At 40.6% G+C, this 20,067-nt stretch overlaps 1 protein-coding gene across 1 annotated transcript in view; it reads right to left on the bottom strand.

The window, feature by feature from the left end:
• Window positions 1-2,268: 2,268 nt before the first annotated feature.
• LOC120989621 (fibrillin-2-like) overlaps window positions 2,269-20,067 on the bottom strand; it is a 159,282-nt gene continuing 141,483 nt past the window's right edge. Inside the window, exons 62-65 of the mRNA XM_040417837.1 lie at window positions 18,585-18,704; window positions 17,785-18,019; window positions 16,624-16,792; window positions 2,269-4,128 (exon numbers count right to left, since the gene is read on the bottom strand). Of these exons, the coding sequence (XP_040273771.1) occupies window positions 3,757-4,128; window positions 16,624-16,792; window positions 17,785-18,019; window positions 18,585-18,704 (896 nt within the window). The 3' untranslated portion in view covers window positions 2,269-3,756. The remainder of the gene's footprint in view (window positions 4,129-16,623; window positions 16,793-17,784; window positions 18,020-18,584; window positions 18,705-20,067) is intronic.

Raw genomic sequence — 20,067 nt, 5'->3', positions numbered from 1 at the left:
TATTATGTGAGCTCCTCAAAGTGACTTCAGAACTAAATTGGTCCTTAAAAAATAGATTTTGGAAATTTTCTTGAAAATTTAAAAAAATTGCTTCTAAAATCCTAAACCTAAATCTAACTTCTTAAAAATATAAAATAACATTACCAAATATGGTAAATGTTATCTAATACATATTTTATGAGCTATCTGTCTTAAATTTTCTGTAAATTTGGTATTTTGTTTATAATTATAGGTAAAACATATTTGACTCAGCTTTACCTTTAACATGATGTACAATGTGTCACGAAAAAAACTATTTTAGAATAGCTTGGTTAAGTAAAAGCATCACAAAATTATTACCACATAAAGTGACACATGTCAGATTTGCAAAATTAGGCCTCATCAAGAAAAGGGAAAATGGCCTGTCTGGAAGTGGTCAAAGGGGTTATCCCATAACTAATGTAAACAATTTACATCAGACATCATATAGTACATGACAATCTCTTTCAAACAAAGATAGAAGCAGCCATGTACCTCACATAGTTACATAATTAATATGGTACGAAAAAGACATACTGTAAGTCGATCAAGTTCAACCAAGGGATAGGTGGGGATGTGAATCCCAGAACAAGTGACTCTCCCAGTATTACATCCCCTTGGACATATTGAATAACTCAGTGGCTATGCAATTTTTTTAATTACATGCAGTTACAAAAGAATTCAGATGCTGGTATGAAAACTATAGAATATTTTTTTGTGTGACAACCCCTTTAAAATAAATTCTATATCCAGAGAGCGGATAATTTTTGACTCACCCTCATATGATGCATGGGCCTCTTAATAAATGTATTGCATCTTACTCCCACGGCCTATGAAACACCAGTCTTTTGTACATATGTCCCACTGTATCAAGATGCTCTTAGGGTGTTTTCCTTTGTATTGAATATTACTCTGTTTTTCCCTCATGACCAAATACCACTGGTCAAAGTCGTGCATATTTTACTGTGAATTGTGATGCTTTTGCGATGTGATGATTCGCCACATGCTTTTACAGGTGAAACAAGTTCTTTCAACATACTTTTGGGGGCTGAATCCCAACAGACCTGCTGATCAGCTGAATTGGAGAGGTCACTTCCAGTGACATCATATTCATCGGTCACATGGCCCGGGTTAAGCTCACTGCCATTCAAGTGAATGGGCCTGAGCTGCAATACCAAACTCAGGCACTATACAGTGTATGGCACTGTGCTATAAGGACTGCTTCCTCAACTGGTCTGCAGGGGTGTTGACTGTCGGACCCCTACTAATCAAATATTGATGACTTATTCTGAGGAGGTCATCAAAACTGTACACCAGGAAAACCCTTTAATAGAAATACTTGGTAACAATATGGACCATTGTGATAATGTTATTCAATTTCTAATTTATACCAAATATCACTACCCTCTCCTTCTGTTCCTTTGTCAGTTTTCGCTCGCATACATATGTTCACCTCTTTTTCCATCCCTTACAATGTGATATATGAATGATGTTGGGTATTTAAACTTTTTTATATGCTTGATGGACATCGAGATTCTGGTTATTGAGGACAAAAATTATATTTTTACCCAAAATAATTTTATTGTTGCTGTTGCTTCTGATAAAAAACACAATTATGAAAAGTTTTACAAAATTATCATATGTGCCTAACAACAAATAGAACAAAAATATAGCACACTGTTTGAAATGTAATATAACAATGCATCAGACCACATTGGATAGAAGGATTTTTTTCCCTCCTCTAAAAATAACACTTTTGGCTCAACACAAGACTGGAAAAAAATGATTTTTACAATGAAATTATTTGTTGTAGCACCGTCTAGTAACATAGTATTTCACAACGTCTCGTATTTTCCAGAGCTAATGTCTTTTTTTCAAGTTTATGATTTTCTTTCGGCAACAATACAGTATTCACACATATTAAAGAAAAGTGGCTGCCCTCGGGAGTTTTAAAAAAAACAAAAACGTATCAAATAAAATATATATATATATATATATACTACAGGAATATGAACTTACAAAATGAGCAACAGTTAACAGTCATGGTTATACATAAATATATATCTAAACGAAAAAGAAAAAGAAAAAAAAAAAAGGATGTACAGTGCAGTAACCGAGCCATTCTAAGCGTTGGATGGGTGGATAAAGCACCATTATGGGATGGATAAAGCACAGTGTCAGGTAGTATTGTGTGTATTTCATACTGTAGTCTAAAGTAGCACCATCCTATTTGTATTTTTCTCCCTCCTGTTTTTTTTTTTCAAGCAGTCCAGTAGAAGGAAAAACACAGACTGAGATATAGTTTCATCTGCTGCCATTTTGGAATGGTTTTCACTACTGAAGCTCAATTACATTTTAATGTATACCAGCCATACCTGGCACATGAAGGCAAACCAGTTCTCTGCTGCTGTCTTTACTTATATAATATTATATTAGGATCCTTACCTTTACCTTTGCAGCCTGAGGTTAGAAGACTACAGTAATTTGAACAAAGGAGGTAATGTGTCTCCCAGAGGCAATGCCTCTAAAAGACTAAGATTTTGCACCTATAAGGAAACGTAGTGCCATGGAACAACTGGAAGCATCAAATATCCTTCTAATCAACTAGTTTAAATATTTTTGTGTCTTATAAATAAAAATACAATGTTTCTAGCTTGTGGTGGTTTTGGTGTAACAACCAATTGAGATTTTAATAGCTCTTTCTTTAAAAAAAATGAAAAAAAGTGCACCTCCAGTCACCATCATATGAGCTAGCTTCAAAACATTTGGCCGGTGACATGTTAGTCTATCTTAAATATCTATTTTATTATTTTCTTCTTACTTATGTAAAGTAAGATATAGCTTTGTTTAAAAGCATAATACTTGTGTTTTTGTTTTTTGACCACACTTTACTTGGTGCCTAATGGGACGGTATCTATAGGTACTTTTTTGCTATGATCCAGATAAAACCAAAATATTTTTGGGGGCTACCTAAAAAAATCAGACATTATGGAAGATAAGAACAAAGAGAACTATGGCTGTAAACTAAATTATGTTTTACATATATCTTGCAGGCTTCACTCATGTCAGTTGGTTTACACACATGGTTAATGACAGTGATGATACAATAGCAAATGTTAACAGTTCTTCTATGCAAAGAACTGATAACTATTGCACATAATTCCAAAATATTAAGTTTGGATTTGTACTAATCATTTGTAGCAACTACCTAACCAATCCTCAGATATAATATGATTTACCTTCAAATATTATATGTACAGTCTTATAGTACTCTTGTTCAAAATACACCTGATTTTGCAACATTTCTGGTAAAACCATGACTGTTTCTATCATAAGGCACTAATTTCATTCTCCTATCAACATCCCTGGTCTTGCGGTTTAAAAGGAGACAAATGAATTACACACCCTCCATCTTTGTATACATCTGCTGGTTTCACTCTGAACATCCAATGCATCCTATCCATTGTACTTTTTTCTCACCCTGTCAACTTGTATTTTTAAACCTCACTCCCAACTTTTATACAACAAAAATACTATGAATAAAAAAAAAATCCAAAAATACATACGGACGTTGGTCACTGTTGAAATCATATTCCACATTTCCCATCAATTTTTGTCTTAGTGCTGAGGTTCTGACTCAAAAGCTTGCTAATTATACACAAGACAGAAGAAGACTTTCTCTATAAATGTAAAGTTCGGATCTTGTGAAGGCCACATGAGGAGTGTCTGCTTATGGTGTTAATAAAGTTGAACCTTAACTTTCATCTTGAGTGCTTGGCCTATTTCACCACTGAGGTAGTTGAAGTCCTTCTCATCCTCTAATTTCTGCAGTTCCTTCTTACGGTATAGAGGCACACTGGCGATCTCCAAGTTATACAAGCCTGGAACCACCTTCTTGCGTCCAAGGTAGAGAAAACTTAAGCCATCCTTCTGGTGAATGCGGAAGATGCCATCCTCATTGCCTTGAGAGATAATGTAGCGTACATGGTTCTCCAGTGGCACCAGAGCTGGCATGAGCTCCATGATATGTTGTTTATTTATCAAGTCAGAAATGTTCAAGCTCATTTTAAGTGGAGCATCTATGTCAACGCTAGCCAGGCTGATATGATTCTGCAGCAAAACAAAAATGAATAGTTAAATTCTATATAAATACACTGTGCATTATAAGTGCCTAAATTAGAAAACTTTTTGCTTATTAATATTCCAAATCTTCTATATATAAGGGTCTCTCCATGAATTAAAAAAATGAAAATACTTAAAGGGGTTGGCCACTCTTTAACCCCTTAAGGACATAGGACGTACCGGTACGCCCTATTTCCCGAGTCCTTAAGGACACAGGACGTACCGGTACGTCCTGACTTAAAATCAGCATTCCGGCGCCGCGGGGGTTAATCGGAACGGGATGCCGGCTGAAATCATTCAGCCGGCATCCCGTAACAATGCAGGGGGGGGTCATTTGACCCCCCCGTATCGACGATCGCAGAAAACCGCAGGTCAATTCAGACCTGCGGTTTTCTGCGTTTCCGGTCCATTCGGGTGTCCTGTGACCCGATGAACCGGAAAAAGACTGCGATCGGTGGCGTAATTATACACCACCTATCGCAGTCCGAGGATTTGGAGAGGCGTTGCTGGCCCTGGTGCTGAACGCCGCTGTCCAGGGTGCTGATTGGAGCAGGGGAGAGAGGCGCGAGATTCAAACTTCCTGCGCTCCTCTCTCCCCTCCTCTTCCTGTCCAGCACCCTGACCGTGCAGCACCGTTCGGCACCAGCTCCTGCTTCCCCCTAATCGCCATCCATCACCCTCCTGCACCCATCGCCACCCAGGTAGGTTAGGGTCAGTGAGGGAGAGGCACCGTTAGCCAGGGAAAGAAGGGAAAAGTTAGAAAAAAAAAAAAGTTCTTTTATTTCAAAACTTTTTTTGATCCATCAGACCCCAGACCCCCCCTGCCACTTGTGCCCCCCCCACCCCCACCAGCCCCCCACCCCCCACCAGCCCCCCTTCCCCCACCCCCCACCAGCCCCCCTTCCCCTCACCACCACTTTTTTCTTTTTTTTTTTTCTGCGTGCGCTGACTGGCCGGCACTTTTTAGCGTCCGTCCACTGTTAGCGCATCGCCCACCCCACCACCGCACCACCCCACCGACCGCTGATCAGCGTTGTACCGCTGATCAGCAAATTTGAACTTTTTTTTCCCTAACACTTGCCCTTTCTTTTTTTGCCTTTTTTAGTACGTGAACACCCGTTGCCCCCACACACACGCACATATAATAAAGGTTTCCACACACGCACACATACACGCACACACACCCATGGCCCGCCGGATGTTCTCGGCCGAGGAGGCATACGCCCAGATTGCCTCAGACTCTGAGAGCCCCAGTGAGGATGAGGATGACCCCACGTTCCTTTTGTCATCCGCATCCTCCTCATCATCATCGGATGACGATGAGCCACCAAGGCGGCGGAGACGCCGCCAGGCGGAGCCAGGGGCCCCACATGCTAGGGATCCTGTGGCCCACCCTAGTACGAGCCGCCCTGGGGTTCGTACTGGTTTCCCGGCCCACCAAATAAGTCCACCGGAGCCCCCTGCCGATGAACTTAGTTGGTGTCCCCCAGTGGACTTTGAGCCTGAGATTCCGGATTTTGCTGGCAATCCTGGAATCCAGATTCCCACAGTGGGGTTTACTGAAATTGACTATTTTAGTTTTTTTTTCAGTAACCCACTGGTGAATCTGATGGTGGAGCAGACGAATCTGTACGCCCAACAGTTCGTCGCTCAAAACCCAGGCTCATTTTTGGCTAGACCCGGTGGCTGGACGCCGGTCAGTGCAGCCGAGATGAGGACATTTTGGGGCCTCGTGCTGCATATGGGTCTAGTTCAAAAACCCAGTGTCAGGCAATACTGGAGTGGGGACGTCCTATACCAGACCCCACTGTACAGTATGGTCATGACACGCTCCCGGTTTGAGGCCGTCCGGAAATGTCTGCATTATTCCGATAATGCAGCATGTCCACCCCGAGGTGATCCTGCCTATGACCGGCTGTATAAGATACGGCCGGTCATCGATCACTTTGGGGCCAAATTCATGGAGGCCTACGTACCTGGAAGGGAGGTCGCGGTTGATGAGTCTCTCGTTGCGTTCAAGGGGAGACTCAGTTTCCGCCAATATATTCCCACAAAGCGGGCGAGGTATGGCGTGAAGCTATACAAAATTTGTGAGAGTACCTCAGGGTACACTTACAAATTTTGTGTGTACGAGGGGCGAGATTCCCGTATTCAACCCCCAGAATGTCCCCCCACTCTGGGTGTTACCGGGAAACTCGTGTGGGACCTTATGTACCCACTGCTGGATAACGGTTACCACTTGTACGTGGACAACTTTTATACCAGTATCCCCTTGTTCAGGTCCCTTGCCGCCAGATCCACGTTCGCTTGTGGGACCGTGCGGAAAAATCAACGCGGCCTCCCTGCCTACCCCCTCCAGGTACCTATCCCCAGGGGTGAGACCTGTGCCCTTACCAGTGGAAACCTGTTGCTGGTCAGGTATAAGGACAAGAGGGATGTCCTTATGCTGTCCACAATCCACAGTAACAGCACCACCCCAGTCCCTGTGCGAGGTACCGCGGCAACGGTCCTCAAGCCCGATTGTATCGTCGACTACAATCGGTATATGGGAGGAGTTGATCTCTCTGATCAAGTCCTCAAGCCATATAACGCCATGCGCAAAACCCGGGCATGGTACAAAAAAGTTGCGGTCTACTTGGTGCAGGTTGCCATGTACAACTCTTTTGTACTATCCCGAAGCGCTGGCAGCACAGGGACATTCCTCCAATTCTATGAGGCAGTCCTCAAGGCCCTGATCTTTTCGGACCGGGAAAGAGCAGGCCGGAGTACCTAGGGAATTGGAGGCGCCCGGATCGTCCCTGGCCAACACTTTCCAGGTGTGGTCCCCCATACTGGAAAGAAGGGACGAACCCAAAAAAAGTGCAGAGTGTGTCACAAGAGGGGGATACGGAAGGACACCACCACTCAGTGTGACACGTGCCCCGATCATCCGGGCCTCTGCATTATCGATTGCTTCAGGGAGTATCACACTTCCATGGAGTACTACATTTTTATAATCCCCAACAGTCCACTAGAGAACATAAAAAACTATGGCTCTCAGACTTTGGAGACACGGAAACATTTTTTTTTCCCCCAAAAAATATTAGTTTTAGTGCAGGCATCCTCAAACTGCGGCCCTCCAGATGTTGTAAAACTATAACTCCCAGCATGCCCAGACAACCTACAGCCATCAGCAGGGCATGGTGGGAATTGTAGTTTTACAACATCTGGAGGGCCGCAGTTTTTAGGATGCCTGCTTAGTGTCTCCAAAGTCTGAGAGCCATACATATTGGGCATCGTCGCGTGCGTAAAAGTCGTCGCTATAAAAATAACTTTTGCCCAAACGCCTCGGATGAACGGTGTTAAAAATATAAAATAAAAACGGTGCCAAAACACCCATTTTTGGGCAAAATTTCCATTTGAATCCTTTTTGCCGGTAATAAAGCTAGGGTTAACAGCCAAACAAAACTCAATATTTATGGCCCTGATTCTGTAGTTTGCAGAAACACCCCATATGTGGTCGTAAATGGCTATATAGCCGCACGGCAGGGCATAGAACGAAGGTAACTCCATATGGTTTCTGGAAGGCAGATTTTGATGGACAGTTTTTTTTTTGACACCATGTCCCATTAGAAGCCCCCCCTGATGTAGCCTAGACTAGAAACTCCAAAAAAGTGACCCCATCTAAGAAACTACACCCCTCAAGGTATTCAAAAGTTACTTTACAAACTATGTTAACCCTTTAGGTGTTCCACAAAACTAAATAGCGAATGTAGAAACAATTTTAGAATTTAATTTTTTTGTTACATTGCCTCAAAAAGAGTAATATAGAGCAACCAAAAATCTAATTTACCCCTAAAATAGTCCCAAAACAACAACCACCTTATCCCGTAGTTTCCTAGATGGGGTCACTTTTATGGAGTTTCTACTCTAGGGGTGCATATGACATTCCCCTTCTTCTATGTCCTGCCGTTTAGCCAAACAGTAGTTTACGACCACATATGGGGTGTTTTTGCAAACTACAGAATCAGGGCAACCCATTTTGAGTGTTGTTTGGCAGTTAACCCTTGTTTTACTCCTGGAAAAAATTGATTATATTGGAAAATTTTCCAAAAAATAGAAATTCCAAAATTGTTTCTCCATCTGCCATTAACTCTTGTGGAACACCTAAAGGGTTAACAAAGTTTGTAAACCCAGTTTTGAATACCTTGAGGGGTGTACTTTCTTAGATGGAGTCACTTTTTTGAAATTTCTATTCTAGGGGTGCAACAGGGGGCTTCAAATGGGACATGGTATAAACAAAACCAGTCCTGCCAAATCTGCCTTCCAAAACCCATATGGCGTTCCCCTCCTTCTATGTGCTACCGTTCGGCCAAACAGTAGTTTACGACCACATATGGGGTGTTTTTGCAAACTACAGAATCAGGGCAACCCATTTTGAGTGTTGTTTGGCAGTTAACCCTTGTTTTACTCCTGGAAAAAATTGATTATATTGGAAACTTTTCCAAAAAATAGAAATTTCAAAATTGTTTCTCCATCTGCCATTAACTCTTGTGGAACACCTAAAGGGTTAACAAAGTTTGTAAACCCAGTTTTGAATACCTTGAGGGGTGTACTTTCTTAGATGGAGTCACTTTTTTGAAATTTCTATTCTAGGGGTGCAACAGGGGGCTTCAAATGGGACATGGTATAAACAAAACCAGTCCTGCCAAATCTGCCTTCCAAAACCCATATGGTGTTCCCCTCCTTCTATGTGCTACTGATTGGCCAAACAGTAGTTTACGACCACATATGGGGTGTTTTTGCAAACTACAGAATCAGGGCAACCCATTTTGAGTGTTGTTTGGCAGTTAACCCTTGTTTTACTCCTGGAAAAAATTGATTATATTGGAAAATTTTCCAAAAAATAGAAATTTCAAAATTGTTTCTCCATCTGCCATTAACTCTTGTGGAAGACCTAAAGGGTTAATAAAGTTTGAAAAAACAGTTTTGAATACCTTGAGGGGTGTAGTTTCTAGAATGGGGTCATTTTTGGGAGGTTTCTATTATCTAAGCCTCACAAAGTGACTTCAAACCTGAACTGGTCCATAAAAAGTGGGATTTTGAAGATTTCTGAAAATTTCAAAATTTGCTTCTAAACTTCTAAGCCTTGTAACATCCCCAAAAAATAAAATATCATTCCCAAAATGCTACAAACATGAAGTAGACATATGGGGAATGTAAAATAATCACAATTTTTGGGGGTATTACTATGTATTACAGAAGTAGAGAAACTGAAAGTTTGAAATTTGCTAATTTTTCAAAATATTTGGTAAAAATTGTATTTTTTTATGCAAAAAAATTAAATTTTTTGACCCAATTTTAGCAGTGACATGAAGTACAATATGTGACGAAAAAACAATCTCAGAACGGCCTGGGTAAGTCAAAGCGTTTTAAAGTTATGAGCACTTAAAGTGACACTGGTCAGATTTCCAAAAAATGGCCTGGTCCTTAAGGTGAAAATGAGCCCGGTCCTTAAGGGGTTAAATACTCTCCACTACTGTGTGGCAGGCAGGGAAAAAATGAAGTTCCTAATATACTTCATTAAACACACCTGCCTGCTTTTCTTTCAATTATAAGCCACGCCCCCTTAGTCCTGCTCTACCTTGCAGCTGAGTTTGTCCATGGCTGCATGCGACATGGAGGAGCTTGAGAGGAAGCTCGTCCATGCGCATGTGCAGTCGGCTCCTGTCAGTGGTCGGGTCCCTGCTGCCCGCTCCAACTGTGACAGGAATCAGCTGCTTGTTCCCTCTCTACAAACAGCTGATTCCTGTCAGAAGCTGGCTGTGATAAAAACCTTCAGAGTCCCTACTGCAGAAGCTACTTAGTCAATCCCCATCCCCCGTGCACTACCAACACACAGCCGACCCTCTAAACCACGCCCACATGTCCTGTTAGGCCACGCCCCTTGCAACCAACAGGGAAAGCAGGACATCTAGCCAGGAACTATGATATATATATATATATATAATATATATGTAGGTACTGCGCGACTTGTACTCCCTATTGCTTTCTCAATCAGAATGGCACCATGAAGATACGCAGTGGTTATAACAGGGACTTACAGTTTGGTTGTGATTTCTTAATCCTAGATGTTCCTCTGTGGGCACTGTTCTTCTGCGTCTTTCCAATTCTCTTCTTTTTTCTTTTTTCTTTTGTTTTTGGTGCCGTCCGGGATGAGGAAAGGTTTGGGGAGCTGGGCCCTAATAGTAACAACTGTTTTTAATAAAATTGTTTCTTGAGCTTGCCCCAGCCGGTGGCACAGCTCGTGGTTTAAACCACGAGCTGTGCCACCGGCCGGGGCAAGCTCAAGAAACAATTTTATTAAAAACAGTTGTTACTATTAGGGCCCAGCTCCCCAAACCTTTCCTCATCCCGGACGGCACCAAAAACAAAAGAAAAAAGAAAAAAGAAGAGAATTGGAAAGACGCAGAAGAACAGTGCCCACAGAGGAACATCTAGGATTAAGAAATCACAACCAAACTGTAAGTCCCTGTTATAACCACTGCGTATCTTCATGGTGCCATTCTGATTGAGAAAGCAATAGGGAGTACAAGTCGCGCAGTACCTACATATATATTGCATACATCATTTATTTGATATCCAACGGTGGCGATACCGTTGCGGTACCGCTGCGTCAGTTTAACTCAGTGCAAGCGCCGGTGTATCACTACTGTTTTATATATATATATATATATAAAATAGAAAATGGAAAACGATGGCGGCACTGGACAAAATGGAGTAAGCGGGTGCTAGGTCCAGGGATATCGCTGCTTACCCGTAATGATAGTGAAGAAAGCCGGACAGCACTCCAAGTAAAAAACAAATGGTGTTTATTCACCCATGTGGAAGGCAACCTTCCATTGCCTTCCACATGGGTGAATAAACACCATTTGTTTTTTACTTGGAGTGCTGTCCGGCTTTCTTCACTATATATATATATATATATATATATATATATATATATATATACACAAACATCGTGTCCACATGGGTGAATAATCTTTTTTCTATTTTCATCTAATGAGAGTGATGTTGTTTTGCTTTATATATATATATATATATATATATATGTCGCAGGGAAATGATGAAAATGGAGATTTGATCAAATCACTAAGGCCTATTGCACACGACTGTATGGCTTTTTCAGTGTTTTGTGGTCCGTTTTTCACGGATCCGTTGTTCCATTTTTTGTTTCAGTTGGGTTTCCGTTTCTGTTCCGTTTTTCCGTTCCGTTTTTCAATATGGCATATACAGTATACAGTAATCACATAGATAAAATTGGGCTGGGCATAACATTTTCAATAGATGGTTCCGCAAAAAACGGAACGGAAACGGAAGACATACGGATGCATTTCCGTATGTGTTCCGTTTCTTTTGCGGACCCATTGACTTGAATGGAGCCACGGAACGTTATTTGCGGGCAATAATAGGACATGTTCTATGTTAAAACGGAACGGAAAAACGGAAATACGGAAACGGAATGCATACGGAGTACATTCTGTTTTTTTTGCGGAACCATTGAAATGAATGGTTCCATATACGGACCGTATACGGAGCGCAAAAAACGGCCAGTAAACGGGAAAATAAAACGGCCGTGTGCAGGAGGCCTAAGGGAAATGATGAAAATTGAGATTTGATCATATTTGGAGGTCAAGGATTTAAGAAGTGTTCTTGTGAACAATCCAAAATACAATGTAAAACAAAAAGATGTGCCTGTAAAAAAAGTAACGTACTTTGTAACTCGAGATGCCACAAATCAACAACGTGCTTTAATAAAAATGAATTAACATTATTATTTATTAATTACATTCACAAAAAATGTTTAAAAGTTCACAAAAAATTTCCTTTTTGTTCTAAAAAAATATCAGCTTAAGTACCTATTTCTTACAATATTATTTCATATTATTAATATATTATCAAAAATATTAAACTTTTCACTAAAACAGTTAAGGGATTTGATCAAATCACTTACTTTCTTTGATAATTTGTGTTGTATTACCTACTCTACATTTATTAATGCATGGTTTACTAAATAAATACTTTTAATATCTAAACAATATTATTTCATATTATTATAATATTTTCAAAAATATTAAACTTTTCACTAAAACAGTTAAGGGATTTGATGATCAAATCACTTACTTTCTTGAGGCTGGGTTCAGACCTGAGCGTATTTGATATGCGCGTTTAACGCGCGTTTTTGTCGTGCGTTTTTATGCACGTTTTTTGCAATAGTAAACGCACGTTTGACGCGCGTTTGTGTGATTGACTGCAGTGTCCTATGGCCACAAACGCGCGTCAAAACGCCCCAAAGAAGCTCAAGAACTTGTTTGAGCGTAGGGCGTTTTTCAGCGCGTTCAAATGCGCTGTAAAACGCTCAAGTGAGAACCAGGGCCATAGGGAAGCATTGGTTTTCATGTGTTGAGCGTTTTACAGCGCGTTTGAACGCGCTGTAAAACGCTCAAGTGTGAACCCAGCCTTAGGGAACATCATCTTCCGTGAATTGATCATCTCCCTTAGGGATTTGATCAAATCTCCATTTTCATCATTTCCCTGCAACATATATATACACACACACGTGTGTGTATATATACATACATATTTATATACAAAATATATACACACGTTTAATATAGTTATATGTGTATATACATTGCGGTCCGCAATGCATGGGCACTGACCATATGTGTATATATATGTATCTCTGTGTATGTATATATATATATGTGTGTGTGTGTATATATATATATATACATATATATATATAAAAGTGTATATGTATGTGGATATGTATATATGTGTGTGTATGTATTTATGTCTAAGTATGTGTACATATTATGTTTATATATATATATATATATATATATATTTATACATGAATATACATACACATATGTATATATACATATTTATATACATATATTTACACACACACGTATATATAAATATATATGTGTGTGTATATACATTGCAATGCGCAATGCATAGGCACCGACATTGTGTCCACTGTCTGCAGACGTGAACCCATTCACTTAAATGGGGTCTGCAATCTGCATCCGACAGTACTTTTTCGCAGTGCGGAGGCATGGACAGAAAACCCATGGATGCACTCTATAGGTTTCCGATCTGTGCTTCCATTCCGCACCACACTGTATCTTTCGGATTTCAGACCCATTCACTTGATACGGTGCGCACACTGCTGGTGCCTGTATATTGTGGACCCCCTGTTCGCGGGCCACAATACAGGCACAGACAGGCTATGGTCATGTGCATGAAGCCTAAAGCCATACCTCCTTCCAGTATCTGGCAGGACAGTCCCAGATTTCAGTGGCGGTCCTGGTACGGGGGAGGTATGTCCAAAATGGATCAGTTTTGCCCTAATGCATTCTGAATGGAAAATGATCCCCTCAGAATGCATCAGTTTGCCTCCGATCAGTCACCATTCTGCTTTGGAGGCGGACACCAAAACGCTTCTTTCAGCGTTTTGGTGTCCGCCTGATGAAACTCAGCCAAATGGATTCGTCCTGAAACACAATGTAAGTCAATGGGGACGGATCCGTTTTCTCTGGCACAATAGAAAACAAATCCGTCCCCCATTGACTTTCAATGGTGTTCAAGACGGATCCGACATGGTTATAGAAGACATAATACAGACGGATCCGTTCATGACGGATGCATGCGGTTATATTATGGTAACGGAACCCTTTTTACAGATCCATGACGGATCCGCAAAAAACACGAGTGTGAAAGTAGCGTTAGGTACATAGGGCCAGATTTATCATTAGCTCAAGTCAAAATAATGGAGTGAAAAAGTCGCAAATTTTTGCGCAATTGCTAAAACTGCACAAAAATTTTAAACTTTTATTGGCTCTGCACTATGCTCGCCAGTTTTATGAAAGTGGAAGTGTTTTCTTAGGTAAATGAATCTCTAGACAGATTTACTATTGCACAATTTAAAAAAGTCGCAAAAAATTGCACAATTTCACTCCAGTAAGGACCATGCTTATTTTATGCGACTTTTTCGTAAAGACGTGCAACTTTTGTAAAGCCGCTTACTGAAGGATAAACTGCTAACTACATTTATCACAGTATTTAAGGACCATTAATAAATCTGTCTGCCCAGTCAGAGTCCTGACCTCAACCCGATTGAGATGCTGTGGCATGACCTCAAGAAAGCGATTCACACCAGACATCCCAAGAATGTTGCTGAACTGAAACAGTTCTGTAAAGAGGAATGGTCAAGAATTACTCCTGATCGTTGTGCACGTCTGATCTGCAACTACAGGAAACGTTTGGTTGAAGTTATTGCTGCCAAAGGAGGTTCCACCAGTTATTAAATCCAAGGGTTCACATACATTTTCCACCTGCACTGTGAATGTTTACATGGTGTGTTCAATAAAAACATGGTAACATTTAATTCTTTGTGTGTTATTAGTTTAAGCAGACTGTGATGGTCTATTGTTGTGACTTAGATGAAGATCAGATCACATTTTATGACCAATTTGTGCAGAAATCCATATCATTCCAAAGGGTTCACATACTTTGTCTTGCAACTGTATTCGTAAATACCTTTCATTACTTAGAATGGCTTGTTTTGTCTTAGGGAGCAATCATTAGGAGAAATAAAATGGCCGCCATCCTATCAGTAAACACAAAACCTATCCTAATCACACATGAGGACAAGTTACTTCACCACAATGAGCCATAGTGCTGCCTCATCCTCCTCTTTGCTCTGCTTGTCAGGAATCATGATCCTGAATACAGATGAATCTCTGTGGGAATGGAGATGATGAGGAGACATGAGAGGAGGGTGAGGTGTGGCTAATGAGCAGCAGCACTTGTTTACAGTCTCTATTACCACAGCAACACATTACCACAGTCTGTCCTATCAGTCCTCTCTGTACTTCGTCTCCTCATGACCTAAATTCCCCAGAGATTTGGCTAAAGTTCTTATCATCTGTATTCAGGATCATAATCCCTGACAAGTAGAGCAGAGAGGAGGAGGAAGAGGCAGCTCTTTACTTAAATGTTGTAAAGTAACTTGTCCTAATGTGTGATCAGGACAGATTTTGTGTGAACTAATGGAACAGGGGCCATTTTGTTTCTCCTAATGATTGCTCCCCAGACAAACCGATCCATTATAAGTAATAAAAGGTATTTGAGAATATATTTATAATAAAGTAATATTAAAGTATTTTCATTTTCTTAATTCCCAGAGAATCCCTTTAATAAAAACGTGAACAGGTCTAATTGTGCTTAGCTGTAAATTGTCAGCCATCCCTTCACTAGGTTTATGTTCCAAACAATTACCGGTAGTTTCTTAAAGGGTTTCTGTCAGCAGGAAAATGGTTATTAACCTGGCTGACATTAATGATGTACTAATGTCAGCTGAACATAACTATATTAGTGCCATCTCACTGCGTGATGCCGTTATTGAGAAGAAATAACTTTTATAATATGCAAATGAGCCTCTAGGTGTCCGCTTGCCGGCCCTGTCTCCTGTGGAAATCTGGCGCCTGCGCCGTCCCGTTCAGTATTCGGCACAGGTGCAGTAAGTGAAGGAAGCTCGCCGGCTTCACTCACTGCGCCTGCGTAAAATTCTGAACGGGACGGCACAGGCGCCAGATTTCCACAGGAGACAGGGTCGGCAAGCGGAGACCAACGTTGCCTGGCCCTGTCAATCAAGTGTAGCAGGGCGTGGCCAGAGGTGGGAGAGCGGAGCCTCTAGGAGAAGGAGCAATGCCCCCCCTGCTCCTAGAGGCTCATTTGCATATTATAAAAGTAATTTTTTCTCAATAACGGTGGCACGCAGTGAGGTGGCACTAATATAGTTATGTTCAGCTGACATTAGTACATCACTAATGTCAGCCAGGTTAATACCCCTTTTTCTGCTGACAGAAACCCTTTAAAGCAAATTAGTTAACATCTTCCTTAGGATAAATACAGAGGCATCATTTTTCCTTTCTAAAGTTATTATTTGGCTAGTTTACATTTGTGTAATATCTGCCAGACACCTCCTGACCTGGAGGATCTAAGATGAGGGGATTTGTTCTCCTGAATGTCAAGAACATTGGCTAGGCAATATGAGAACATGAAGGGAAAAGCCACATTGACAAGGGAACCGCTACCCAGTTGTCAATTTAGCCATACATTTTCAGGAGAAATAACAAAGGAATGGTACAATGCAGAGTTATAAGAGAAGATGCTCCAGAATTTTTATCTTAAGGGGAATGCATTTTTTTTTTAAACAGACATGACAGGTCTTCTTTGAATGATGAAATGGGTAAGTGATAGTTATCCTGTATTTACAATTATATGTTAAACTAATATTTTTAAAAAAATGAGTATAATTTGTCCATAAGCTTAAAAAGATCTTAAAATTTGTGGCATCTGTATTACAGTACTACTTGTATGATTTCTGGTGGCATTGATATTACTGTTAAATCTTTTGCTTGTTCTTACCTCATGTTCAGAGGTTCCATTAGCACTGCGCCGCTGCCTTCCTCTCTTTGGATAACCATTGATCTTGCATTCATAACAGTTCTCTGGGGATAGGATGTTGTCTTCATCTTCTTCAATTGGAGCTGGGATGTAACCACCTTTGCCAAATCCAAGACCTGATACACAGTGCCTGCAGAAGAATATAAAGATATAAATCCTGCTTATCTCACTCATTAGTGTCAAAAGTAAAATAGACATGAAAGGTGCAAATATCTGTTAGTTTCTAATAAAGATGTGTACAAAAAAGAAAATAAAGATATTTTGGGTTCAAGTATATATAATGCATGGTATTTTAGCAGCAATAAATTGGTGAAACTCAAAAAATTTGAATATTGTGCAAAAGTCCATTTATTTCAGTAATGCTAATTAAAAGGAATTGCATTAATGCAGCTTAAAATTAGAATTTGGTGAAAAGGTTCAATATTCTAGGCTCAAAGTGTCACACTCTAGTCAGTCAATTAATCCATAACACCTGACGAGCAAAAGGGACCTCAAAATTTAGACTTTGGGGTTTCATAAGCTGTAAGCCATAATCATCCAAATTATAATAAATAAAGGCTTGAAATATCTCTCTTTGCCTGTAATCAGTCTATCTCATATATTAGTTTCACCTATTAAGTTGCATTACTGAAATAAATGAACTTTGCAACCCTACATTGTGCGCAGTGCAATGATGCCATTTTCACCTACCTTTACACACTACCACCTAACTCGAAACCTCACCTCCCTTACTTCAGATGAAAGGATGGAAGTTATCAGATGAAAGGATACAAGCTATCAATCAATTCTTAGAGAGGTTTTCCAGTATTTTGATACTGATGGCTTATCCTCAGGATAGGCCATCAATATTAAACCTTTGGAGGTTCGACATCCCCCATCCCCACCAATCAGCTGTTTGAAGGGGCTGCAGTGCTTGGGCAAGAGCTGCAATCTTTTCATCAGGCCTGTGATGTCATGTTCATCGTCACATGGCTATTCTGGAAAAACCCTTTAACATTTGGGACTTTTATGACATATAGATAGGATATGGCATAAATGTCCCAGACGGGAATACCTCTTTAACATCACCAATTACTAATACATGTAAAGGTACCATTAAACTTTTAAGAAATAATTTCTCACCCTTGGCCAGCTCGGAAATATCCAGATGGACATCCACACAGATAGCCACCATCAGTATTGGAGCAACCATAGCTGCAAGGATTTCCACCACCACCTGAGCACTCATCTACATCCTGACAGCCACCAAAAGAGGACTCAAAATCAAAGCCTGAGGGGCAGATGCATTTGAAGCTTCCCAAAGTGTTATAGCAGGAGGCAGAGCCACATGTTGACTGGCTGGAGCACTCATTCTCATCTGACAGAAGAAAAGATTAAGATTAATAGAATGAAAGAAATCATAGTATCAGCAAGTGTGTGGAATAAAACATGCTGTATGCCCACTAAGGAAATGAATTTCCTCCATACCGTCAATGCTAGATTTACTGATGAGTGTGCACCTAGACCGTAAGAAATCTTTATTGCAGCAGGGGTCTTAAACCTAATGCTTTCTTTTTAATAGTTTTCCTCATTTGTATCGATTACTTAGCAACTCCATGCCAATGAAATACAATGACTTCACAAAGGGCTTTTCCAGAGGAAGATTTTTTTTAAATAGGGTCCGGTTGGGATGAAAATAATTAATATTAATCTTTTGTCTTTAAATTACTCTCCTATAAAACCCCTTTAAGTAGTGACAGAAATGTAAGCGCATTACCACAGTCTTCTTACCCACCATTGACAGTTGAATGTTGCCTAATGGGCCTGCATTCTGTTAATGGATTTGTCCATAGTCTGTCTGTCAAATCTATCGATCGGTCTGTCTATCTAGCTGTCCATCTATCTCCTTTTTTAACACTTCTCATTTTCTTTCGACTACTCACCCACACACTGGTTCCACTGGTAATGTTGCACATATCCCTGGGGGCAGCCACAACGATATCCACCGAGCACATTTTGGCAGCCATGTTGACAGCGATGATTGCCATCACACTCATCTAGGTCTGCAAAATAAAAGTGAAGTTTATCTCTATGCAGTGACAAATATGCACTTGTTGAGACCTGAGAACATTTCCCAACACTGTATTTGTCGAATTTTATGAACTATAATATAATTAACTAAATATGCAAGCTTTACAATTTCATTTAATATTACAATGCAATCATAAAATATAGTAAGAAAAATGTAGCTGTGTAAATACTTAGATTTATCTAAAGAGGCAGTGGAATACTGTCAATGGAGAAGCATATATTGGAGTATCCACGGACGGACACAGACAGCAGAGGGCCCCTCTGCAAAGAATGTGCACCCCCTCCCCAAACCACACATACAGATGTAAACATATACAATACGTGCATAATCCTGGAAGACCAAGCAGCATATAAGGACCAAGAGTTCAACGCTGGCCCAGGAAGCAACATTTAATAAGTACAGTACCAATGAAAAAGGGGGGAAAATGAAAAAAATATATATATGTAGATACAGTGACCCCTTTAAGGCTGCACAGTGCTATTGGCCATCAATGTGTCGTGCAACCAAGGATCACAGCAGCACAATGCTGCGATGCATTGAGTTAAAATGAATGGGGTCGCATTGTGACCTTGAAGTTTCTTAAAATCACAATCGAAAAGTTTCAAGAAATTCAGCAGGTCGGATTTTTTTGGTGACCATCAGGTCACGGCCCCATTTACTTTTACTAGTTGTGATGTGGCGTAGTGTCACTGCAATCTTTGGCTGCACAATGTGTGTTGCAGCCACAGCCACCTTGTGGTGCCAGCCTAAGGGCCCATTTAGACAGTCGTGCTTTACAGTCCGCAAATTGCGGATCCACAAAACACAGAGACTGGCCCTGTGCGTCCTATGATAGAAAATGTCTATTCTTGTCTGCAATTGTGGAAAAAATAGGACATGTTCTATCGTTTTTGTGGATCTGCAAAACGGACATACGGATGCGGACAACACACAATGTGCTGTCTGCATCTTCTCCGTACCCGTTGAAATGAATTCTGCAAAATTGCGGAACAGATGCGGACTCCTTCATACGGCCGTCTGAATGAGTCCTAACACACATACTGGACTTTCATACATGCAACCGCTCTTTTTCACACATCTTCACACACGCAGGCACTCTTACAAACACACACACTGTCACATATGCAGGCATTCTCACATACACACACTGTCATACCTGCAGGCACTTTCACATACACACTCACTGTCACATATGCAGGCACTTTCACATACACACTCACTGTCACATATGCAGGCACTCTCACATACACACTCACTGTCACATATGCAGGAATTCTCACATACACACTCACTGTCACATATGCAGGCATTCTCACATACACACACTGTCATAC

Source organism: Bufo bufo, chromosome 2 (genome assembly GCF_905171765.1).
Source record: "Bufo bufo chromosome 2, aBufBuf1.1, whole genome shotgun sequence".
Lineage (NCBI taxonomy): Eukaryota > Metazoa > Chordata > Amphibia > Anura > Bufonidae > Bufo > Bufo bufo.
The sequence above is the reverse complement of the archived record's forward strand: the minus strand, read 5'-3'. Positions and strand labels throughout refer to the sequence as shown.